The 26,325-nt window shown below is 40.8% G+C and overlaps 1 protein-coding gene across 1 annotated transcript; it reads right to left on the reverse strand.

Annotated features, from left to right (window-relative positions):
• Nucleotides 1-15,648: 15,648 nt before the first annotated feature.
• cebpb (CCAAT enhancer binding protein beta) lies at nucleotides 15,649-17,670 on the reverse strand. The gene has a single exon (XM_043710270.1). The coding sequence runs from the start codon at nucleotides 17,179-17,181 to the stop codon at nucleotides 16,195-16,197; it is 987 nt and encodes a 328-aa protein (XP_043566205.1). The 5' UTR covers nucleotides 17,182-17,670; the 3' UTR covers nucleotides 15,649-16,194.
• Nucleotides 17,671-26,325: the final 8,655 nt, after the last annotated feature.

A 26,325-nucleotide genomic window follows, 5' to 3' on the forward strand; every position in this document is an offset into this window, starting at 1 on the left:
CCCCATGTAATAAACACTCCAGCCTTTTGATTACTTGCTGTACCTGCATAGTAACATTTTGTGATTTATGTACAAGCTGGCACATAACAGGCAGCAGTGGGGTTTCCTCCATCAGGACTTCCAATCCCTCATCTGAAAACTTATGCATTCTTTCCCTTGGTCACTGAGTCATCCTGAAATTTTGTACAATGTGTCAGTGAACATACTCTTCACCTTTGTAGGAAGTTGATTTCTGGAAACTACTTATACTTAAGTGCTAAACCTACAAGTGCATTTAAGTCACGGTCATTAGCCCAAAAATCAGACTTTCATATTGACAATTCTTATTAGCACAGATCCCACTTAGCATCTGCTTTCATCCTTTCACCAAAATAGCATTCACTTGTCACTTGGTGATTGCCATTCCATGAATATTAACAGCCCTTTGAAACTTAGCTAACTTCTAAAGTATGTGCCAGCCAGCTATCCAATCAACATGCTATCAGGCACTGCCACAGTGTTCAGGTTCCCATGAAACCTCTCTCCTCCCACCAAACTCAATGTGTCAACCATATTCCCATCATTTCCAAGCTGCTGTTAACTATAACATGGCATCCCCCTTCTTACTGACAGTATTTAAGTGAGGCCAGAGGCCAAATTTGTTTTGGGCCTCAAGCTGTCTTTGACCAGTTGCTTTACTAACTTTAAACCTGTTTCAGCACTAGATTATTTTTCCAGTTCTGAGCCAATTTCAGTGAAAAGAACTACACAGATCAGTTTCTAATTAAAGTAGCATATATGCTTGCTCAGTCCACTAGTCATAAAGAATTTCAAGATGCTCTGTTGGCAGATGGACATCTGAGCTGTGTTTAGAAAGATGTCTGGTTATGCATAGTTATTGAGATGAATGGGTTGACAGCTTAACCAACCTACTGGAAAACTATCACACAGGTATTACATAATTTGATCTTATGGGTGTTACATCAATGTGCAGCTGGTGAAGAAAAAGTAATTCAAGCATATCTCCAACGTTTTAAGGAGTGGCTAAAGAAAAGATTGAATAGATGAACAGAAACTATAAGTTGAAATTAATCTTTCATTTTCACTTTCCTTACAGGTATGCTGCTTAAAACTAAAATCAGTAGCATTGCAATATAAATTCCAGGGTCAATTTCATCATATAATGTATTTTAGGACAACAGTAATTTATTCATTGTTTAATAGAATTATAATGTATTCTCTAATCTACATTGAAAATGAAAAGAAATTTGACTTACTGATAATATCAGAGAAGATAAGGAAAAGAAAGAAAATGCAGCTAGGGGCTTATGAAAGGGATTTGATAAAATCTGAGGATAAACACTACATTCATGTTCAGAGTGCTTGACTTTCGAAGCAAAAATAAATTTTATGTATGTACTATGAAGGGTATAGAATCTACTTCAGATGAAGTTAAAACAAATCTGGGTATGGTAGCAGATTTGGCATTTAGTTCTAGAGAAAAACAATTTCCATTTGCCTCAAAAACAGAAACAGTTGGAGAAACTCAACAGGTATAATAAATTCTGTGAGAAGAAAGCAGAGTTAATATTTTGAGGCCAGTGAATTTGCATCAGAACATCAGCCACCGGGCTCAAAATGTTAACCCTGCTTTCTTCCCACATATGCTGCCAGACCTGCGGAGTTTCTCCAGCAATTTCTGTTTTTGTTTCAGATCTCCAGCCTCTGCAGCTTTTTTTTGTTGTATTTTCTAATTATTTTGGGTATTAATATCAGCTTAAAAATCTCTAAATTTTGGTTCATGATTAATTGTGACAAAACTTTGTTTGGATTGTTTTGATCTCTATATTTAATTAGGGTATCTTTTAGCCATTACCAGTCGATGGGGCAGCAATAGGGCCACATGAATATATTAAAACTGGAGTCCAGTTCCTGATTAAGGATCCCTTTTTCATGACTGAATAGCTGGAAGTGTGTACAGGCTGTGAAACGTATGAGACTTGCAGCAGGGTTAAATATATGAGGGGAGGGTAAGGCAAGGGTATGAATAATAAGTGCACTTGTGCTTGATAGAGACTGTTGGTTCCTGAGTGCAACAGGTAATGAATGGAGCAGTACATGAGGATAGTTGTTCATTTATAAGGATATGATTGCATGAGAGATCCTGGAGCATGTTCTTTGGCTTGTTATGCCATGTTCACTCCTCTTTCTGCTCATAAACCTTTCCAGTACCTGCTCCAGTCAATCTACACCTCACATTTAGGTTAACTAGATTTAAGTGGTGAGAGCATGATGCTGGAAATGCACAGCAGGTCAGACAGTATCCAAGGAGCAGGAGAATCCAAAAGCCCTTCATCAGGAATGAGGTGTCAATCTTAAACAATCTTCAAGCTGCTATTGAAGCATAAGCCAGCCACTTAGCAGCATACTAAGTGCTGGGCCACATGCTACTACCTTTTAAATTAACAGGCAGCTCAAAGTCTTTCAATTAATCATGCTTACAATATTATCGGTGTTACCCAATTATTGGGCTCACTAGAGGAGTCCCTTTCTAATTTCTAATTTCCTGTGATTCATTTTGCCTTATACATGCTTGTTGGAGAGGGTAGATGGTGCAGTGTCATTGAACTAGTGTTTGTAATTAAGATGTTCAAGATTAGGAGGGGGCTTGACAAGTAAAAACTGCTGGCTAGGGAATCTAAAACATGAGGGCACAGTCTCAGGATAAGGGATGAAGAGAGATTTTTCATTCAAAATGTAAATGTTTGAAATTTTCTACAATGGTGCACTTTTGGATGCTCCATTAATAAGGCAAGGACTGACAATTTTGGATCTCTCAGGGGTTAAGCAATAGAGAAAGTGGCTCAGTGGTTAGCAATGCTGTGTCATAGTGCTAGAGACCTGAGTTCAATTCTAGCCTCAGGCAACTGTCTGTGTGGAGCTTGCATATTCTCCCTGTAACTATGTGGGTTTCCTCCCACAGTCCAAAGATGTGCAGGTTAGGTGAATTGGCCATGCTAAATTGCCCAAAGTGTGCAGGTTAAGTGCATTAGTTATGGAAAAATGTATGAGAATTGGTCTAGGTGGGATGCTTTTTGGAGGTCAGAGTGGACTTGTTGGATCGAATGGCCAGTTTCCATACTGTGAGGATTCTATGAAAGCTCAGAATGATCATGCTGAATGGCCAAGCAAGCTCACTAGGGCCAGATTATCTACTTCTCTACTGTGTCCTGTGATGCAACAGCACACTACATTGACCTTTTAGTAAATGATTGCTAAACTGTGTTTAAAGATCTAAAATAACAATGCTGACTATTTATTGTGCAATGTTTCAGTGGATGCCTTCATCATTTGATGGAGAAGGAGAAGATGTTGGCTACAAATGCAACACAAAAAGTTTAAGAACAATAACTGCCTTTTCAATGTAACCTTGTAAGTTACCACCTCACATTCCTGGAATAATTCTGGTAAACCTCCGCTGCATCTTTTCACTTTATATTTTTCCAAATGTGTGGTGACCAGACCTAGATGGAGCATAATCAGAGCTTTATAAAGTTTGATAAGTTCTCTCCTTATGCATCCAATGTCTCTATTTATAAAGCCCAAAGTTCCATATGTTTTGCTAATCATTCTCTGAATGCAACCTTCAATGATCAATGTGAAGTAACCCCATGACTCCCTGTTTTTGCATACTCTTTAGAATTGTATCATTGGGTCTATATTGGGCTCTCCCTTTTCCTTCTCCCGAATGTATCAACACACACACTTCTCAGTATTAAATTCCTTCTGCCACTTGTCTATCCATTCTGCTAGCCTATCTTTGATCTGTGGTATGTAATTTCTGTTGAACTTATTCTTTGACATTTCTACAAGTTTGGTATCATTAGCAAATCTTGAAATTGTCATTCCAATTCAGTTATAATCATAACTGATTCATTTATATAGAGCAAAAAAAAGCATTGATTCTTGGGGAACACTTCTATCCACCATCCTCCAGTTTGAAAAACAACCAGTTCTCACAACTTATTGTCTTCTAAGTCCACTGCCTCCAGCCACCCCACCCCACTTCCTCATGCAACATGGAATGTAAGCCATCCAGACTAATCTACCCTAAGCAGAGCTAACCCCTGTGGTATATCGTCCCTTAATATTTTCACAGTATCTGTTGTCTCCACTATATCCACTTTCATTAATATTTTGTCAGATTTCTCTTCCTTAAATACCAATACACAAAACTCATGAAGTATTCTAATCATCTTCTGAATCTTAAAAATAAAATCAATCAGCCTTTTTGTCTATAATAGGTCTCCTGGGCAAGACAGAAAAAAAAACAGGTCATAGAGTCATAGAGATGTACAACATGGAAACAAACCCTTCAGTCCAACCTATCCATGCCGACCAGATATCCCAACCCAATCTAGTCCCACCTGCCAGCACCCGGCCCCATATCCCTCCAAACTCTTCCTATTCATATACCCATCCAAATATCTTTTAAATGTTGTAATTGTACCAGCTTCCACCACTTCCTCTGGCAGCTCATTCCATACACGTACCACCCTCAGTATGAAAATGTTGCCCCTTAGATCTCTTTTATATCTTTCCCCTCTCACCCTAAACCTATGCCCTCTAGTTATGGACTCCCCCACCCCAGGGAAAAGACTTTGTCTATTTATCCAATCCATGCCCCTCATAGTTTTGTAAACCTTTGTAAGGTCACCCCTCAGCCTCCGACACTCCAGGGAAAAAAGCCCCAGCCTCTCCCTATAGCTCAAATGCTCCAACCCTGGCAACATCCTTGTAAACCTTTTCTGAACCGTTTCAAGTTTCACAACATCTTTCCGATATGAAGGAGACTAGAATTGCACCCATCTGGTCAAGATCCTGTTGTAATCTGAGGTAACCCTCTTCGCTGACCACTACACCTCCAATTCTGGTGTCATCTGCAAACTTACAAACTTGTGCCTCTTATGCTCACATCCAAATCATTTATGTAAATGACAAAAAGTAGAGGACCCAGCACCGATCCTTGTGGCACTCCACTGGTCACAGGCCTCCAGTCTGAAAAACAACCCTCCTCCACCACCCTCTGCCTTCTAACTTTGAGCCAATTCTTTATCTAAATGGCTAGTTCACCCCTTATACCGTGAGATCTAACCTTGCTAACCAATCTCCCAGGGGGAACCTTGTTGAACGCCTTACTGAAGTCCATATAGATCACATCTACCGCTCTGCCCTCATCAATCCTCTTTGTTACTTATAGAGTCATAGAGTCATAGAGATGATCAGCATGGAAACAGACCCTTCGGTCCAACCCGTCCATTAATCAAGTTTGTGAGACATGATTTCCCACGCACAAAGCCATGTTGACTATCCCTAATCAGTCCTTACCTTTCCAGATACATGTACATCCTGTCCCTCAGGATTCCCTCCAACAACTTGCCCACCACCAACGTCCGGTGCACTGGTCTATAGTTCCCTGGCTTGTCTTTACCGCCCTTCTTAAACAGTGGCACCACGTTTGCCAACCTCCAGTCTTCCGGCACCTCACCTGTGACTATTGATAATACAAATATCTCAGCAAGAGGCCCAGCAATCACTTCTCTAGCTGCCCACAGAGTTCTAGGGTACACCTGATCAGGTCCTGAGGATTTATGCATTTCAAGACAACCAGCACTTTGTCCTCTTAATCTGGACATTTTTGCAAGGTGTCACTATCTATTTCCCTACAATCTATATCTTCCATATCCCTTTCCACATTAAATAGTAATGCAAAATACTCGTTTAGTATCTCCCCCATTTTCTGCAGCTCCACACAAAGGCCACCTTGCTGATCTTTGAGGGGCCCTATTCTCTCCCTAGTTACCCTTTTGTCCTTAATATATTTGTGAAAACCCTTTGGATTCTCCTACCTGCAAACATTTGCCCACAATCAGCTTTTGAAAGTTCTTGCCTAATGCCGTCAAAATTGGCCTTTCTCCAAGTTAGAACTTCAACTTTTAGATCTGGTCTATCCTTTTCCATCACTATTTCAAATCTAATAGAACTATAGTCGCTGGCCCCAAAGTGCTCCCCCACTGACACCTCAGTCACCTGCGCTGCCTTATTTCCCAAGAGTAGGTCAAGTTTTGCTCCTTCTCTAGTTGGTACATCCACATACTGCATCAGAAAATGTTTTTGTACACACTTAACAAATTCCTCTCCATCAAAAGGCACGGTGGCACGGTGGCACAGTGGTTAGCACTGTTGCCTCACAGCGCCAGAACCGGGTTCAATTCCTGCCTCAGGCGACTCTCTGTGTGGAGTTTGCACATTCTCCCCATGTCTGCGTGAGTTTCCTCCAGGTGCTCCGGTTTCCTTCCACAATCCAAAAATGTGCAGGTTAGGTGAATTGGCCAAGCTAAATCGTCCATAGTGTTAGGTGAAGGGGTAAATGTAGGGAAATGGATCTGGGTGGGTTGTGCTTCGGCGGGTCGGTGAGGACTTGTTGGGCCGAAGGGCCTGTTTCCACCCTGTAAGTAATCTAAAAAAAAAATCTAAACCCTTAACACTATGGCAGTCCCAGTCTATGTTTGGAAGGTTAAAATCCCTTACCATAACCACCCTATTATTCTTACAGATAGCTGAGAACTCCTTACAAGTTTGTTTCTCAATTTCCCTCTGACTATTAGGGGGCCTATAATACAATCCTAATAAGGTGATCATCCCTTTCTTATTTCTCAGTTCCACCTAAATAACTTCCCTGGATGTATTTCTGGGAATATCCTCCCTAAGTACAGCTGGAATGCTATTCCTTATCAAAAATGCCACTCCTCCTCCTCTCTTGCCTCCCTTTCTACCCTTCCTGTAGCATTTGTATTCTGGAACATTAAGCTGCCAGTCCCACCCATCCCTAAGCCATATTTCTGTAATTGCTATGATATCCCAGTCCTGAGTTCATCTGCCTTCCCTGTTAGGACCCTTGCATTGAAATAAATGCAGTTTAATTTATTAATCCTACATTGTCCCTGCATGCCCTGACTGTTTGACTCGCTCCTGTTCTCAACTGTATTAGTCTCAGAATGATCTCTTTCCTCACTATCTCCCTGAGTCCCACCCCCACCCTACTAGTTTAAATCCTCTCGAGCAGCTCTAGCAAATCTCCCTGCCAGTATATTAGTCCCCTTCCAATTTAGGTGCAATCCGTCCTTCTTGTACAGGTCACTTCTACCCCAAAAGAGATTCCAATGATCCAAAAATGTGAATCCTTCTCCCATTCCCCAGCTCCTCAGCCATGCATTCATCTGCCCTATTCGCCTGTTCCTGCCCTCACTCGCTCGGGAAAAGTCCTTTGGCTAGATAAGGTATAAAATTCCTTTCTAGATGCTGAATTAGATCAAAATATTTTGCAGGTGTTCATAGTGACCTTGTGCTGCATTCCCAATATCCCATCTACCTTTGTATGATTAGTCACCATAAGAAAGTCTGTGCAGTTCCCTGTTGAAATGATGTAGCATATCTATCCTTGAAACAAGAGCTGATAACTTGCCCCAAGAATGACTACCCCTCTGCATAAAGGAAGATCTTGTGACATTTAACATAGTTTTATGCTAGCATAGCTTTAACAAATGAAGTTCTTATTTTCTCAGATCTAATTAACTTCAGTCTTGTCTGTTATTCAAACTTCTCCATTTCCTTGCCACTTACATGTTTTTATAACTGAAGCTTTTCCATTAACTAATTTAAAATCTCTTGTTTATGTTGTCTGCCAAGGTACACTGTTTAACCCTACAGTAGCCTGTTGAAGTATGAGTTCTGGCCTTCTCCAAGTTTCCTCACACAACTTCTGAAGAGGTGATTGAAAATGTATTTGCATAACATATTTTATCTCTCCAGTGTCCCAGGGAAATTAGAATGTTTAATTTTCTTTCTACTCTATATGGGCTCCTTGTTTGTTCAACTAAATTTGCAAGCCCAGGTGCCCAGGTGCACCATGTGTTTTGAAGTAGCACATCATCATGTTCCCTGGCCAACATTTCTGTTTTGGGTCTGCTATAGTCAGCTAAATTCAGTAAATGCTGAAAGAATAGCTTCTCATTTTCCACTTGGGGACGCTTCAGGACTCAATATTGGGTACAATTATTTTACAACCTGAATACTTCTGTCACGTCCTTTACCCATCTCCACATCCCAGACCCTGTCATCACATTGGCTGCTTTCAGCACAGCTGACCAATTTTCACCTACAATGGTTCTCATAACCAGCTCTTCTTTATCCTGGACATACTACTATCCATCCCTTTGACTCCCTAACTGTTGTCCTCTTTCTGTGGGCTCCAGCTCTGTTTATCTGCTCATCCCCCAAGTCCCCTCCACCCCCCAACCTCTGTCTTCAGTATAAATACCAGCTTTTATCAGCTTTTATCAGTTCTAAGGAAAGGTCGCTGAAATGTATATATTTTTGAAATGTGAATTCTGCTTTGTCTCCACTGAAGCAGGACTTATGCTTGAAATGTCACGGTGTCTCAGTGGCTAGCACTGCTGCCCCACAGCGCCAGGAAACAGGGTTTGATTCCAGTCTCGGGCGACTGTCTGTGTGGAGTTTGCACATTCTCCTCATGTCTGTGTATGTTTTCTCTGAGTGCTCCAGTTTCCTCCCAGAATCCAAAGATGTGCAGTTTAGGTGAATTGGCCATTCTAAATTGCCCATAGTCTTCAGGGATGTGTAGGTTAGGTGCATTAGTCAGGCGTAAATGTAGAGTAATAGGGTAAGGGAATGGGTCTGGGTGGATTACTCTTTGAAAGATCGGTGTGGACTTGTTAGTCTGTTTCCACACTGTAGGGATTCCATGATGATGACAGTGATTCTCTTGTTCCTCAGATGTTGCTCAACCTGCTGTGCTTTTCCAGCACCACCCTTTTTGACTCTGATTCTCCAGCATCTGCAGTGCTCACTTTTTCTTCTCCACAGGTGCTACCAGACCTGCTGAGTTTCTCCAGTAATTTCTGTTTTTGTTACATTTGATCATTTTCAGGAGCTCCAGGAGTCAAGTAGTATCTTTTGTCTTGGTCAGGTGCCAGACGATCTCCCTCACAGACCTTATGTCACATTGTACCTCTTTAGCAAATCTCCAATCATGTTTATATATTTAAAATTGCCCTACAAACAGTAGGCTGCATTTAAGTGTCTAAGCTTCCCCTGAGTTTCAATTAACTTTGATATTTTAAAAGTTCTAAGTTTATATATTTTTGTCATCTTCTTAATATGTTGAACTCTTATATATACTAATGACAGCTGACTTCCTTCTCATTTTGCAAACAGTATTCTAAAGCAAATTTCCATTTCAGCCCCCACCTGAAAAAAGCATAAAAAGAAAACCTGCGTTAATAATTTTTAATAAAACAAAGCAGAAAAAAAACAGTTTAAAAATACCATCTGCACTTCTAAAAGATCCTTTATAAAGTTGGTTTGTTTCTTGCCTGATTCAGATGAGCCTACAAGGCATGAACCTTTCCTAACTGAGTAGGAAACTGTACTGGTCCAACAATTTGTCATGTACAGTACTTTCTTTCATAGTTGTTAACAATTTGTTCAGAAAGATCATCTGGACGGCATTCTGAGAGCAAATAACCTTAGTAAAGTAGAAGCAGGAATAGGAAAGAGAAAATTGTAACTAGGCTCCATCTTTGTTTGTTTTATCAAAAATTGATGAGTTTTAGTATAGTGTGCTAAATATAGCCATGGAGAGAACTTCTTTTCTTTTAAGCATATTGTTATAGCTCTCTTATCTATGATATCCTTGTCCCTTAAGTGATATATTTATCTGCATATAGATGGGATTACCTCACTTTGATCATGTGAGACCAATTCCTGACCTGTCACTTGATTTTTTTTTACAGTGCAAGTTGAAATTTTGGACACCAGCAGCTGTTTGCCATTGAAAAAGTGCTCGCAGGGAAAGCTTGGTGATGTGAGTATGGATAAAAGAATGAAGGGACAACAGGAATACTATCCAAAGAATAACATTGATTATTTAACAGAGCTTCCTCTTTAAACATTCCAATAACTGCATCAAAAATGTTCATGGAAATGTCATAAATGTTTATCATCAGGTTTAGTGATTCACATGTAAAGAGTAAGGAGTGTAAAAATAGTGAGAAATGAAAACAACCTAAATTTGTGCAGTACCTTTTATGATTTCAGGGCATCTCAAAGTGCTTTACAGTCAATGAAGTATTTTTGAAGCCTGGTCATTTTTAATAATGTAGCAAATTACTAATTTACACACAGCAAACACTTGCAACAGCAATATGATAATAACCTGATAATAATTTTTTTATTATGTCAGTTGAGAGATAGGTATTGGTCAGGATGCCAGGAATAACCCTCCTGTTCTTCTTCAAAGTAGTTTTATAGAGGTCATGCAGTCATACAACACAGAAACAGGCCCTTTGGCCCAACTTATCCATGCCAACCCAGTTCCCTAAATTGAACTAATCCCATTTGCCTGCATTTGGCATATCCCTGTGCCTGTCCAAATGTCTTTTAAATATTAAAATTGTACCCGCCTCTCATACTTCTGCTGCCAGCTCGTTCCATGTACATACTTTTCTGCTTGGAGAAGTTACCCCTTAGGTCCCTTTTAAATCTTTCCCTTCACACCTCTGGTTTTGGAATCCCTTATCCTTGGCTGTTCACCTTATCTATTACCCTCAGGATCTTATAAACCTCTATAAGTTATAAAATCTTTTTAATCCATGTGTGAGACAGGATTCCATTTCGTACCAAATGTGGAAGATAGTATCTCCAGTACAGCAACGTCTCTTGATACCGAACTGAGGTGTCAGTTTTTAAATAAAAAACATGCAAATATTAAGAAAAATAAAGTCCACATTGACGGGTTGAGTTATGCACATCACCACAGGATACAGAAAAGGTGTATCAACACCATGTCCTGAGTCAAATGTGACAGACAAGTGTCACACTGAAAATACTTTTAATCAATTAAAGAGATGGGCATTGGTGAAAGGAATAAAATTAAATGTTACAAATGTGAGATAAAAGATAGAAATGCTGGAAACACAAAACAAAAAAACTAGATTAGATTAGATTACTTACAGTGTGGAAACAGGCCCTTCGGCCCAACAAGTCCACACCACCCCACCGAAGTGCAACCCACCCATACCCCCTACATTTACCCTTCACCTAACACTACGGGCAATTTAGCATGGCCAATTCACCTGACCTGCACATCTTTGGACTGTGGGAGGAAACCCACGCAGACACGGGGAGAACGTGCAAACTCCACACAGTCAGTCGCCTGAGGCGGGAATTAAACCCAGGTCTCTGGAGCTGTGAGGTAGCAGTGCTAACCACTGTGCCACCGTGCCACCCAGTAAACTAGCATCTGGGAAATGATGGGTTAATATTTTAGAATTCATTCTAAGCTAACCTGCTAGGGGAAACAATAATGGAATTGGATTAAACATTTGATTTACTCTCTACCTGATTTTATTTTCCACTGAGTTCAATTGAGCATAAACATAGCACTCAATCTGATTCCACAAGCTTGCTGTTCAATGGATTAAAGGTTTCCCTTCCAAGTCTAGAACTTACATTAGCTTTTTTTGAGAAAAGCCCTATATATTTAAAATGCTAACCTTTGTGCATTCACGGCATTGTCTGTTTTTATAAATGGATTATCCTGTTTGATTATACATAATTATCCTGTTTCTATAAGTACACAATTTTTCAACCTTACATTTTTCTTGTTCATTGACATCCATTCAATATCTGTCTTGTTCACTGCTCAATTCAATTTTGGTACCAAGTTCTTTGGTATTATCTGAGCAAAGCCCTGGTACTCTCTCAGTAAGCTTTCATGTAAAACTTGTTGCTTTTCCTTTTTGATGCTAATTGGTGTTAAGAATATAAAAATAGATGTGAAAATTCACACTTCTTCTGAAAAATGTATTTTAATACTAGAGTTTCCATTTTGAAATATAAATGCTAAATGTTCCAAATGATATTTATGTAAAGATTTGTGCTCACTGTATTTGAGTTAGTTTATGTTCACAGATGAGAAACTATCTTCTGTTTTCTATTGAAGTATTAGAATGCTCATGATATAAGAGGGGAACATTTTGTGCCTGAAAGTATTTTTATTTGTAGCTTGTAGATTTTGTGGAAGTCTTGTGATGCAGTAGTAGCATTCCTATCTCTGGGCCAGGCACATTGGGATCAGCTCCATCTTCAGGACTTGGCCGTGGAAGGTACATTCGCAGCATGGCCAAACAGGTTGATTATCAGTCCATAAGTTCTTCAGGTGCACCTACGGCAAATGGCAGTAGCAGGAGAGTCTCCTGGTCAGTTATGCTTATTGTGGAGAGAGGTCCCTCAAATAGCCTTTGGTGTTTTATTCCAGGAAAAAAATAATAATGGAACCAGACACAAGTACATGCTTTGACGGCCTCATAAGCCACCAAGCATAAGGGAAAATTACAAATTTTGCAAGCTCATTTTAAAATGAGCATTTTAACAGATGCCTTGTTTATTGAAAATTAAGCCTCCCTGATATATTAATTGCTATCCTCTACTTTATTTAATGCAATCAATTGTATGAGATGTGTTTATAATCTTTAACTCATATTAAACAGCTGGCATCCTGGGGTTTAAAACAATTTGGACATCCAATTACAATTACACCAACTGTGAAACCAATTGAGCAAAATTGGCCAAAGTACAAAATTTCAGTGAAAGGAAACCTATTTAAAATATTGTGGCATCTGTGAGATCTCAAAAAAGGAAGAACAGCAAATGTCATGATAAAGATCAAAATCTTCTTCTGCTTTCTCTACTTTCACAGTCATTTCTCTGTCAGAAGACATGATGTTTTGTTACCACACATTGTACCTCCCTAACCTAGCAGCCTGGGGCCCAGGCTTGTGCCACACTACAGGTCACACATTAGGGCCAGCATGACAGTTTTTAAATCCTTATTTCTCGACTCCTACCTCTCTTCTACTATCCTCAAGGCACTGAGTGTTACAAAAGTGTTCGCCTTGTGTGAAATTCCGATATTGACTCTTGATGGACTATACAACCATCACATCTGGTTATCACATCTGGACGGGGGTTCGGAAGGAAAACCTGAACAACTGATGGTGCTGGACCATAAGAATTAACAGGGCAGAGAGTTTCAGATTAGCAAATACAACCTGTCATTTCTTACTTGTATTAGCAGTAGGAGGTTGGAGGTTGTGTGAATTATTGCAGAGTCTGGATCTTCATTTTATAATCAGCCTTGTGACTTAAACATTTTCAAGGTAGGTGTCTAATACACAAACTGTAAAGGTATACGGTAAGCTGTATTGGAATACTTGCATTTGTATGTTGCTTTTCACAATCTCAGAACATCCCAATGTGCTTTAAACCCACGGAAGTACAAGAAAATGGACACCAAATTGATGTTTGCCACCATATTGTAATGTGAGAGGTCATAGATTGGTTAACATGCACAAATTACCTTGAAGCACATGCACGACCGTTCCAAGACATGGCTTTGTTTTGCTAATTCCATGTTGTAATGCGGAAAATTGGACATTTATACTTAAATGCTGCATTGCAAAGTGTGAGAACCTAAGTTCACAATTGACAGACTTGGGTTAACATGATGAGACATTGTATTAAGAATAGGATATGATTAGATTAGATTAGATTCCCTACAGTGTGGAAACAGGCCCTTCAGCCTAACAAGTCCACACTGACCCTCCAAAGAGTAACCTACCCAGAGCCATTCCCCTACCCTGTATTTACCCCTGACTAATGCAATGGACAATTTGTTTAGCATGACCAATTCACCTAACCTGCATATCTTTGGACTGTGGGAGGAAACCAGAGCACCCGGAGGAGGAGAATGTGCAAACTCCACACAGACAGTCACTCGAGGCTGGAATCGAACCTGGGTCCCTGGTGCTTTGAAGCAGCAATGCTAAGCACTGAGACACCATGCTGCCCATAAATATTTTTTAGATTAGATTCCCTACAGCGTGGAAACAGGCCCTTCGGCCCAACAAGTCCACACCAACCCTCCGAAGAGTAACCCACCCAGACCCATTTCCCACTGTCTAATGCACCTAACACTATGGGCAATTTAACATAGCCAATTCCCCTTACCTGCACATCTTTGGACTATGGGAGGAAGCCCACGCAGACACGGGGAGAACATGCAAATTCCACAGTCACCCGAGGCTGGAATCGAACCTGGGACTCTGATGCTGTGAGGCAGCAATGCTAACCACTGAGCCATCATAACATACTATGATGTTAATATGTTAACCCTGACACTACAGAGTTGAAGGTCAATGGAGTAGTTTATTTATAGTGCTACAGAATGGCATACTCAATACTTTGCTACATTAAACAGGGCATGCTGATCAGCACTGGTGCACCAACATTGCCCAACAGAACAAGTGACTGTTTTAGTACATCAGTAATATTGTGCTCGAGGGAAGAATGACATGAGCCAAGGCACCTACAGACTGAGCTATAAAACTAGAACAATGTGAAAATACTGCAGAATGTTATCCTGAAGTGTAACTGCACTGGCACAGTATGCTGCAAAATGCTGGGATAATGTGACGGATCCACTGAAGATTGTGGCAGAAGTGCTAATTGCATGAGCATACTGTGCTGCACAATTGGGGATTTAGGCTGTGATCTCCCAACAGAGGTGCCAAGTGCAGGAAACTAATTGTCCCAAGGACAAGTGGCTACCCACAAGAGGCTACCCACCAGGGTAGAAAATTGAGATGGGTCATTTTAAACTCAAAAAAGGCATGTATCAATAAAAGCAGCGAGGCAAGTATTTGCGTTTTACTAAAACTGATTTTAATTCAATTTTAAAAGTGGAAAATAAATACAATATTGCTCATTTGATAAAAATAATTTCTATTCCTTTGACCCATAATCAAAGTTGATGTAAAATTGTAGCATCCCTTTACCTGGTAATCTTAGAAAGAAAACTTTAAAAAGGATAGGCGGTCCCTCAAATGAATAGTCGCTTAATAACTTACGTAACAATGTCGAACCACAATAACCGGCACATTAACTGGAAGGGGCATGGGGTGGACCGAGAACCGGAAGGTGAAACTTTAAAAAGGATAGGCGGTCCCTCAAATGAATAGTCGCTTAATAACTTACGTAACAATGTCGAACCACAATAACCGGCACATTTCATGCACAGTCTCTTTTACGATCCACATGAGGTGACCTACTTTAACCGGTTTAGAGGTGACTTGTTTAGAAAAGGGATACTACAACTCTTAGTCAACAATCATCACGTATTCCTAAAATGCAAATAACAGTACCACTTTTCACCCAACATTGTACCCAATTTAAGTGTTGCATGGAACAGAATAATATGTTCTTCAATACACTTCCATGCTGAGTCACTGCTGGAGTGACGCAATTCAAAATGAAAACATTTCAGCAAACTGCTGAAAACATCGCCTTTCCGCCACTAAACCACCAAAATATATAATTCATTTTCACAAACAAAACGTAAAGGGGGGTAGGAGACTGTATGAAATACGGAAGAGATAACGTCTCGTTCAGAGCAACAGCCTTGACTAAATTACAAAACGGCAGTTATTCTTGCTGTCAAAAAAACACTTCTTAAAAAAATCAGAGATCTACATTAATATTGTAACGCGTGTGAATAGGAGCAGAAACGCCCCCTCCCCCAACAAAGAAAAGTAAAGAAATAGAATATTTTTGGAGGGGAGGGGATTGGGAGAAAAGCCCCGAAATATTTGTAATAAGAAACTGCTGTCATCTGACAATTACGAATGAATCTCACACTTGGCAAGTTACACGCTGTTGCGTCATGTGTTTCGACTGAGCAAAGTCACAGTTAAAGCACAGCATCATTTTGTATACATTTCTATATAAAACCCCGCAGTGCTGGTTTCAAGAAACATCATTCACCCCTCTCCCTGCCGTTTTTTTTTAAAAAAAGGACGGGTTACGGTCATCTAAACGATATACAACCTCGCTTACTGCAATGTGTTGTAAACACAGAGAATCCTCTATATACAAAGAGTCCTTTGATCAACTCCTTTTTTGCAAAAGTCACAGTATCCGTTGTGTGTATATATATATATATATATATAAAAGGAGATAGAGAAAGAAAAATAATAAGAATCTATAAATATTGGGGAGCTGAGCAGTCAGTCAATGTCAGCAGTTGCTGGACGCACTGAGCAGGGTGTGCTCTGGGAGCTGTTTGAACAAGTTTCTCAGAGTTGCCAGCTCCCGGCTGAGCTGCTCCACTCGCTTCTGGAGCCGCTCGTTCTCGGCGGTCAGTTCCAGCACTTTGTGTTGAGTCTCTACATTCCTGAGCTTGGCCTTGTCCCTGCTCTTGCGCACCGCGATGTTGTTCCTCTCCCTCCTCAGGCGGTACTCGTCGCTGTGCTTGTCCACCAGCTTCTTGCTCTTGTTGCTCCTGGAGGCGGTGGCCCGCGCGGAGTCGCCGGCCGAGTTGGGGGTGGCCGGCGGGGTGGCGGACGAGGACAGGGACGAGGTGGACAGGTTGCTGTTGCTGCCGCTGGCCACGCACTGGTACTGCAGCAGCGGCCTCACGTAGGAGGAGGGAGAGGAGGCGGCGGCGGCTGCGGCTGCGGCTGCTACTGCTGCCTGCACTGACATCCCGCCTCCGCCAGCAGCAGCAGCAGCAGCAGCCGCCTCTTCCTCCCGGCTCTCCTGCTTCACCCCTTTCCCGTCCGGGCTCTGCTCGAACACCGGCTCCAGCCGAGTCTCCAGGAACTGCGGGGTGCAGCTCAGGATGTTGCCCTGGTGCCTGGCGCCGGCCGAGGAGCTGCGCATCATCGACAAGTAGGCGTTGTAGTCGGGCAGCGACTTCTTCTTGTACTCGTCCGAGAGCATAATATCCGTCAGCAGGTCCCCCCCGCCGCCGCCGCCGCCGCCGCCGAGCTCAAAGTTGCCCCCTGCTGCCGAGGCGCTCGCCGGGTCGATGTACGCGCTGAAGTCGATGGCACTCTCGTTGTCACCGATGCCCAGGTCTGTCATTGAACGGTCGCGGTGCAACTTGTTCAGGGAACAGTCCGGCTCGTAGAAGTTGGCCACTTCCATCAAATTAATGTAGGTCGGAGCCGTCTGGAAACATGGCGAGTCGCAACGCGAGTCCCAGCTGGTCAGACTTTGCATGAAAGCCGTGGTTGCAACAAGTTGGAAGGAAGGGGTTGCCGACCCTTCGCGAAATTAAAACCGGGGAGTCTTGCAGCAGCAGGAGGAGGAGGAGGGGGGGTGGGGGCACGGTGTGAGGGCTCTCAGCTCAGGTCCTGTCGATCAGGCCACCTAACTCTCTCGTCTCAGAGGCACTGTCCTGAAAAGCGTTTTGCAATCTCTTATGTGCTTTTAGCTGAGCTCAGACTCTGTTGTCTTGTCTGTGGCTGAAGTTTAAAGCTGCTGGAAGCTCTCGCCAGTTCTTATATTTATAACCACATCGCGGCTGCCATTGACGTCAGCTGGCAGCCTGCCATCACCTCCAACCTTTTTTTTCTCTCTCTCACTCCTCTCTGCCCTGAGCGGGGAGATGTGGCGCCGTCCTTTAAAACATGTCATTATTATTCCTGATATCTGCCCAGAAAAAGTTTTCGCCTTGGCGAATCAGTCCCACTGAGACAGGCCAACCCTGTCAGTCAGCCTGATCGAGACAGCTTTTTTTTTATTCAGTGCAGTTTGGAACAGAAGTTGAATAGGGTTTCAAGGCACGGGTTAGCTTCATTTTAAATCGATGTCTTTTGCACTTTTGAGAGGAGAGCTGTCACTTCAACGTCACGTGAGCGTTTTTTTAGAAACGAAACATCAGCCTCCGCTTTTAAAAATCGCTTCTATTCTGTCCAAATTCATCCCAGCCCTGGTCCTCCCAAGTGAAGAGAGGTTTAAGGAAGGAATTTCAGAGCACAGGGTCAATGACTGAAGTTAAAGCCGGCAGTGGAGGGATAAGGAAAGTGGGAAAATCCACAGGATTCACACAGGCAAGGCTGTTAGATGGTGGGATGGGATGGAGAGGGATTATCGGAGAAGGGGCCGTTCCAAAATAGCAATAAGGACTATTGTGTTGGGATTTGAACATGATGAGAAATTTAAAATGGGCTCTTCTAGGTTCTGCGAGCAGAGGAGTGATGGATGAATAGGAGTTAATACAGGTTATAGATAGCAAAGCTAGGTTTACAGAAGGTGGAAGATGAGAGCAGAGTCATGGTCATCCAGTCTGGAGGAATGATGAGGGTTCTGCAGCAGATGGAAATATTCTGATCTGGATGTGGACCTAAGTAATGCTTGGGTAACAATGTGTAGAGACAGTTGTTTAAGCATTGCTAATAATTTGGTTGGCTTAAACAAATGGATAGTGATGGTGACAGAGTTGGTGGCTAGGGAATGGAACTTGTTGAAGGCAAAGGTTTCATTCTTCCTGATGTTCCTCGGAAACCTCAGTTCATCTATTGCTGGTTCTGGGACAAGCAACAAAAGGCACTGGAGAAGCTGAGTGAAGTGGTTTTGAGAAAGAACTGAATGTTGAGAGACAATAGTGACAGGTGGATTGTGTTTTCTGATGAGGGTTGGCAAGTAGAAGAGGGTCAAGTGGTTACAGTGTGAAAGCAGGGAGAAGCCACTTTTGGAAGTTCTCTGGTAATAATGGTAAGAACAAGGGGAGGACAATCCCATTTGGCTGAACAACAGAGAAGTGAGGTTGATAGGACAGTGTGGTCAATGATGGCAATAATTAGAAACAGATTGAGAATAGTGCAAACAGTCATGATCATATAGAATCTTTCTTGTGACTTTGATTAGGATACTTCATCGATATGGCCAGGTGAACAACTTGGTACAGGTTTGGGAAGTGACAAGACAAATGACTTTAGAGAGGAAAAGTAGGCTGATACATAGGTAGGCTGATACACGGCTAGTTTGCAAGGATGGTGGATTGAAGGATGGGTTTTCTGAGGAGGAGGGGTTTGTTGTTTGATTTGATATGGAGGAACAATAGCTGAGGAAAGGGAAGCACTTACAGTGTCAACAAGACGGAGTTTGGCAGAACAGCACTTTAATGAAAATTCAACCACATTGTGAGACCAAAAGGTGAGTCTCACAAACAGAATATGTTCAGAGATGGATAAGGGAGAGAAAGTAGAGCATGATGCAAGCTCTGAACCAGGCCGGGGAAAAAGTTGGGATCTTTTCAGTTGGCGGATATGAGTGAGGAAGGAAGGCATGATCTCAAACTTACTGCTAAAGAAACCAGTGAAGTCCTCCTCCTTGTGGCCCTTTACATGTTGTTAACACCAAACTGCATCGTATTACCTTCTAAAGAGAGCTGTGTGTTTCATGTGGTCACTTGCTGGTTATATATTGCCCTACTCTTTCTTTACTAGAAAGTATTTTAAAACTTATCCATGGAACTGCCTCCAAAAGCATCAGATATTTTTGCGATTACTTTCTACTAATACTCACACTTGCTAAAAACACATCTCACAAGGATATTTTTTAAATGAAGAAATATTTTCCTTTATTCCATTATGGAAGTAATGAATTTACTTTTCACTCAATGAAAGGACATCCTCTCAGAGACTTACAGCACTAAGAATAAATTCTAGTTTAATTTTAGAATTAATATTGTTGCTATTATGGTAATGCAAGATTAAAATTAAATATAATGTTACCATTTTGTTAACATTTAACTACGCTATTCGGTTTCAGTAGTTCAGTCATGGTGGTTGCATTTGATAAATATTCAGGTTTTACCAGTATAACAAGAAAATATTGACAACAAGTTGTAACTGGAAAACTCAGTTACATTTGAAAAACAATGTTTTAGTTTTTTTTCTTGGTGATAGTTATTATTTTACAGCCAACTGTGAATATATAAAACATAGCATTTGGTATTTAATGTCCTCTGAACTTTCTGCAGATACAATATACTTCTAAAAATGCAAATTTAACTTTTAATTAATAAACAATTTTATTAACATGATTTTCACTATATGCAGTGGTAGATATGATGTGATACATGTAGTGGTTATAGTAAGTATACTACATTTAAACGTAAAACTGAAGATGACTAAACATCTCGTGTGATTTTTATAATTGGCATATATTCACCCAGGCACGTGTTCTTTGATGTATGCCATTGTAAAATGACATATAAATTGTAAATGAGCACAATTTCCAGATCTTGGTGTGAGAAACACAAAGCACATTATTTAATTATTTCTTAGTGTTTGTGTCAAATTTATCACATGTTCTGCCCTAATTGGAAGTAATTCATTCGGATTCCTTGGAATTTTGCAAACTGTAGAATAATTTCTTTCAGTAAATCACTGCTTGAACATTTTTTACCTTGGTATTTCACCAAGATTCCGTGAAGCAAAAGGCTTGCGAGCACACACGGCTATACTGACACCTGGTGGTGATCTGTTGACACCGTATATAAAAAACAGAAAGAAGAAAGGAAATGCAGCATTTACAGGACCCCACAGAACCTCGCATTAGAAGGAATTTGAAATCCAGCAACTGTTTTATAGGCCAACAGTTTGCAAGTTTAAAAAAAAATCAGTGGAGAAACGACCAATTCAGTTGTTTTTAGTAATGTTGTTCCAGAGAGAAATGCTGACCACTATCCAGGAGAATGCCTTTTCCTCTTTGAACATGACAGTCGGAATGTTCCACATCCCACTACTAACGGTTCGAGCCGTTAAAATGTACGGCTGGAAAAATTACAGGCTAGAGAATGCAGAAGCGTGAATATTAGCTTGGGGTCTTTGAATCAAATGTGTCATTCAAACCAGCACTCCATCCGTCGTTGCAACGTAAGTACTAGCATGGGACACGAGTCAACATTTAAGGAAAATTTAGGTTTTAAAATAAGTGCATCTTCCTCCTCGGAAGTCTTCAACCCCATGGCATCAATGTGGACTTCACCAGTTTCCTAATTTCCCCTTCCCCACCTTACCCCAATTCCAACCTTGCAGCTCAGCACCATCCTTATGACCTGTCCCACCTGTCCATATTACTTCTCACCTATCCGCTCCACCCTCCTCACCGACCTATCACCTCCACCTACTGCTCTCTCAGGGACCTTCCCCCAGCCCCATCCCCTTCCCGTTTATCTCTCCACTCGGGAGGCTCCCAGCCTCATTCCCTATGAGGGGCTTTTGGCCAAAACGTCGATTTTCCTGCTTCGCAGTTGCTGCCTGACCTGCTGTGCTTTTCCTGCACCACTCTAATCTTGACTTAAAAATAAGTGCGCTATTTGCAAAAATGGCTACAATTTGAAACTTCCGTACTTTTGTCAAAAATATATTTCAACTAGTGCAAGCTACATTATAAATGTATTCCTTTAGAATCTAAATTTGATTGTCATATTGTTCATTGGTATTAAGCCTAATAATACAAAGGAACCACAAGAAAGGGATCGTATGTATCAGCGCTGATTCAACTTTTGTTATTTTTCAGGCTCCTGGGCGTCCAGAATTTTTTTTTAAAATCGAGATTTCAGACGTATTCCATTTGAAGGAAATACGTTCTTTGGAGTAGCTGAAAGTTTGCATAAACCATCATAATATAAAAATCTAATTCCAAAACCAAATATATATAGAGTTATAATTTAGCTTGATTATTCACTAAAACTAGTCTGGAGTTAGTTCTGAAAGTGTTTATGGAGACTGACTTGCTGGACGCTGTACATCTTCTAAAGGTGGGTTTGACAGAATGGTATATTTACTCTAAATTGCTGTATAGTTGAATGGTTATGTATGTCCAGCATGTATAAAGGATCATATGGAATAAAATTAAGATTTTAAAAAAATTTTGGTTGACTTGCCTGGATTTTTTATGATAAAGCATCATGCTGTCATTATTAAGATTGGTCAGGTCAAAAAGGATCTGTTTTAGTTTGGACATTTACTGTTATGGGAGCACTAGGTTATTTCAGTGCCTATTTATTGATACTTATTTAAATAAAGATACCTTAAATATTGACAAAGTGTACACCTAGATTAGCTAAGCTCTATTAGCTGACTTAATGTGATATTGGGCCTATGATGCCTTGTCATTGCATAAAATGGTAGGGGTGAGCACAATTACAACGTCCAAAGGATATTGGACAGGTACATAGACACAAAATGTTAAGAGGGATATGGGTCAAATGCAGGCAAATAGCGCTAGTTGAATTTAGGAAACCAGGTTGGCATGGACAGGTTGGGCCAAAAGGTCTGTTTTTGTGCTGTATCACACTGACTCTAAAATATTGTCAGAAGTCACTATATCTGGATTGACCATAAAAGTCATATTTGTCACTCACGTTTTAAATGTTAAACATAATGGAATATCAAGGATATTATGCTGCTTGAAGTTAACTGGGAAAAATACATTGTAAATGATTTTAACAACTTATTGATGGCAGAATTCACATATTACTAAAATCATGGGTATGGTAAAATAAATAATGCAGCAATTGGATAGGAAGTTAGGCGATGAAGGAGCATAGAGTTTGGGCAAATGGGTGATGCTTAAGCTGCAAAAATACTTGAAATGTTAGGTAATCTCAAAATCTGCTGATGCAGAAGTAGTTTTGACAAATACTGAGGTGAGTAAAAGACTTCACAAAGCTATAGTTAGCAGAACAGGGAGCCAAATGGCTGATGCAACATAATATGGATAAATCTAAGATAATTCAGTTTGAGAACAAATAAAGATTAGGAGATTACAGTCAATGAGAAAATATTGAACAGTGTGCATGAACCAAAAAACCTTGGGTACAAATATATAATTGTTTGCAAATGTGAGCACCGATAGATAAACCCATTGAAAAGACCAATAGGCGTGTGAGTTCTGTAAATAGTAAAGTAATAGTAATTGCCTTGGCAGCAGAGAAGATTTGAGAGTCATCATAAAATACAATTGAATTCACACTGATGGTGCCAGGAATAGAAAATTGTAATTATGAAGAATGATTTGTTAATCTGAGATTATTTCCATTCAAGCAGAAAAGGCTAGTATGAAAATTAAGATTTATTTTTCAAATAATGAATACCAGTTTTGATAGAGTGAACAGAGGGAAAAAAAAACATTTCCTTAGGCTTTGGGAGTCCATGGCATATAGTGTGCAATTTGAAGATTATTTTTAATAGTGTAGTGATCGAGGCTAGAGAAATTTCAATACGTGGGATAGTTGCTGTAGAAATCGCTTTGCTATAGGCAATAGTTGAGGCTGAGTACACTCCATGTTTGATAAGAAAATTGGATAAATATTAGAACCAAAGGAAGAATAAGAATTTTAGGAAATAACTAGACATTGGGATTAGTTGTGCATTGATTTTGCAATGAGACAACATGGGTATAGTCTATAAACCACTGCAATTGTTTTCATCTTATTCTTTTCCATTTATATAATTAAACAATTGACAAAAGGAAAATTGGGTGGAATAATCATACACATTTAAAGCGAAAGGAAAATGAATTGGAGTTTGTTACAGACATACAACCTTCTGCATGCAGGTTTCTGCTCCACATTGTGTCCAATTGATACTTTATATCCAAACAATAGAGACAAAATTCCAATCCATAATCATCAACCAGGAGAGACAATAAAATAGCAACAATTTTTATGATTTCTATCCACAGTGACACTATTATGAACACGTTCTGTCGAATACTTCTAGCCCACAACAACCAGAGGAATTTTTATACCAATTTCTGAACCAATTAAATACTGCACCTCCAAGCCTTACCTGATCATAAATTAATCTTCAACTATAGGTTAGATTTAGAAATCTTCCAAAGAGACGGATATATAAATAGAAAGCTGTCTCATATGTATCCAGGGGATTAAAAAAGGATGGCTGCATTTCAATTACCAAATATTGTTGATCATGAGAGAGCAATCAGAATGGGTGTAGCAACCCTGCCAGAATAACAGCTAGATTAACTCCAGCCGTTGAATCCCCACTTGAAGCAAATCCAAAGCCCTGATATTCTTGGTAATGAAACTGCATGATATGCACAGAGGGTATTATAAAATCTGCACAAGGGACCAAACATGATGAGCTGATAAATATTTTACACAGATTTATCTTAACCACATGTAAGGTGCCCCAATAAAGTGTACATGTTCCCTGTCTAGAGGTGCCCCTCCAAACTGCCCACCCTACCCAGTCTTCCTTCTTAATCATGTGCAAGAAGGTGACCTGATGTCTGCGAGGATTTAACAGCTGTAAGGCATTGGTTTTCAGTTCTTGGGACTGAGAGCCTAGGCCATTTGGGAAGATCACATTGTGATTGAACTTACCTTGTTCCATTGAATCTTCTTGAGCTCAAGAAATCACAAGTTGGCAATCAATGTGCACAATATAATCTTAGTGATTACTGAATGAGTGCAGCTCAGAAATAGTGTGATCCTATGAAAACCCCCACATAATATCTGACTCATTCTCCTGACTGAGTGCAGTCCATCCTCCAGATTGTCTTGAAATTACAGCCCCAACTGAAACAGCCCATATTCCAGACTGATTTTGCAAATAAGACTGAAAGTGACTGATCAGCAAGGCCCTGACTACTTTTGCTTGACTGTCAGGACCGACCATTGTCCAATCCTAGTGTATTTGGCAGCATAGCCCTGACTGAATGTGGCCTATTCTTGGACTGAATCTGTAAGAGTGTCTGATCTGCAAGGCCTGGACTGTTTTCACTTAACTGTGCTACTCATGTAGTCCCATCCCTCGACTGCAGCAATACAGTTCTGAACTTGTGTTGGACCAACCACCTGACTGACTATGGCCAAACCTCTGGACAATAGGCTCTGGACTGATTGTGACAGTGTCCCCTGAATGATTGGAGTCTACCCTTACCCCACTAAACACTCCTCCCTTTTGATTTGACATATTGCCCTTCCCTTAAAGCACATACTGTACCTCTGACCTTAATGCAGCATCGTACCAGGCAATGACAAGTTTCTCTCCATCTTGACCTACCCTACTCCCCACGATTGTTCTGTGTCGTCTTCCTGTTTCCTACTGCTGCGAGCTGGCTGCATCTCGCTGTGTGCTGAAGTTCTCCATTGAAGACGACTCTGGTTGTCCTTGCCCACAAATTTTCCACTTCAGGGCCAGAGATTGCTGCTTGAGCCTGATGTAGAAGTTACCTGTGGGGAGGACAAGAGCTGCCTAAGCTGCTTGATAACAATCTCGATGATGTGCAGAGGCCACTGTGCAGTTGTGCGGGTGGTGGATCCAGGGAATCACTGTGCCATTTATCAGCAAGCCACCTCTGCACATGTAATAGTTCCATCTAATGTAAAGAATGGGAGGTAAGCAGGCACAGCCGTGCTCTCAGAGATTCGAGGCAGAAGATCCTACTCAACAGGGTACCTGCTTGGTTTGTATCATCTAATTTTTAAAGCTTCGGGTTTCTTAATCAGACAGAAGTTAATCAGGAATTTAATAAGGTGAGTTGAGTGACTAATCAGATGCAAAAACAGTGCAAACAGATGGCGAGAATTTGATGTCACCATCTGCTGTTTAACTTGAAGGTGAGAATCTGATAAAAACCGAAGTAACTGCAGATGCTGGAAATCTGAAACAAAATCAGAAATTGTTGGCAAAGCTCATCAGGTCTGACAGCATCTGTGGAGAGAAATCAGAGTTAATGTTTCATGTCTAGTTCTGAGGAAGGGTCACCGGACCTGAAACGTTAACTCTGATTTCTCTCCCAACAGCAGGTTAGTCCAACAAGTTTATGTGGAAGCAACAGCTTTTGGAGCGCTGCTCCTTTATCATGTAGATATTGAGCAGGACCATTAGACACAGAATTTATAGCAAAAGATTACATTGTCATGCAGCTGAAATGATATATTGAACAAATCTAGATTGTTTTTAAGTCTTTCATCTTTTAGAATGGGATGCAGGTTTCGGTTCATTAATATGTAAATCTCAGAACTACTTTTATGTCACATTCTCGAGATAACAAGGTTTTATATAAAAAAAGGTGACATCTCAGCTCAGACAATGCATTAAAGATGTGAGGTTAGAGCAAACCCACAGATAACCTCATAATGCTACATGTCTCCAGCTTCCACCCTAAACATATTAAAAACAACCATTCCCTATGGACATTCCCTACAGATACACAGGATCTGTTCAGATGAGGGGGAATGTGATGGACACCTGAAGGTGCTGAAGGATACTGTCAGAAGAACAGGGTATGATGCTCAACTCTTCGATCGCCAATTCCAGCATGCCACAGTGAGAAACCGTAATGACCTCCTCAGGAGACAGACACAGGCTGCAACAG

The sequence above is a fragment of the Chiloscyllium plagiosum genome, chromosome 20, assembly GCF_004010195.1.
Source record: "Chiloscyllium plagiosum isolate BGI_BamShark_2017 chromosome 20, ASM401019v2, whole genome shotgun sequence".
Classification (NCBI taxonomy): domain Eukaryota; kingdom Metazoa; phylum Chordata; class Chondrichthyes; order Orectolobiformes; family Hemiscylliidae; genus Chiloscyllium; species Chiloscyllium plagiosum.

Bases quoted from the DNA above. Each gene is read 5' to 3' on its own strand.
- cebpb (XM_043710270.1), bottom strand. From the start codon at position 17,181: ATGCAAAGTCTGACCAGCTGGGACTCGCGTTGCGACTCGCCATGTTTC.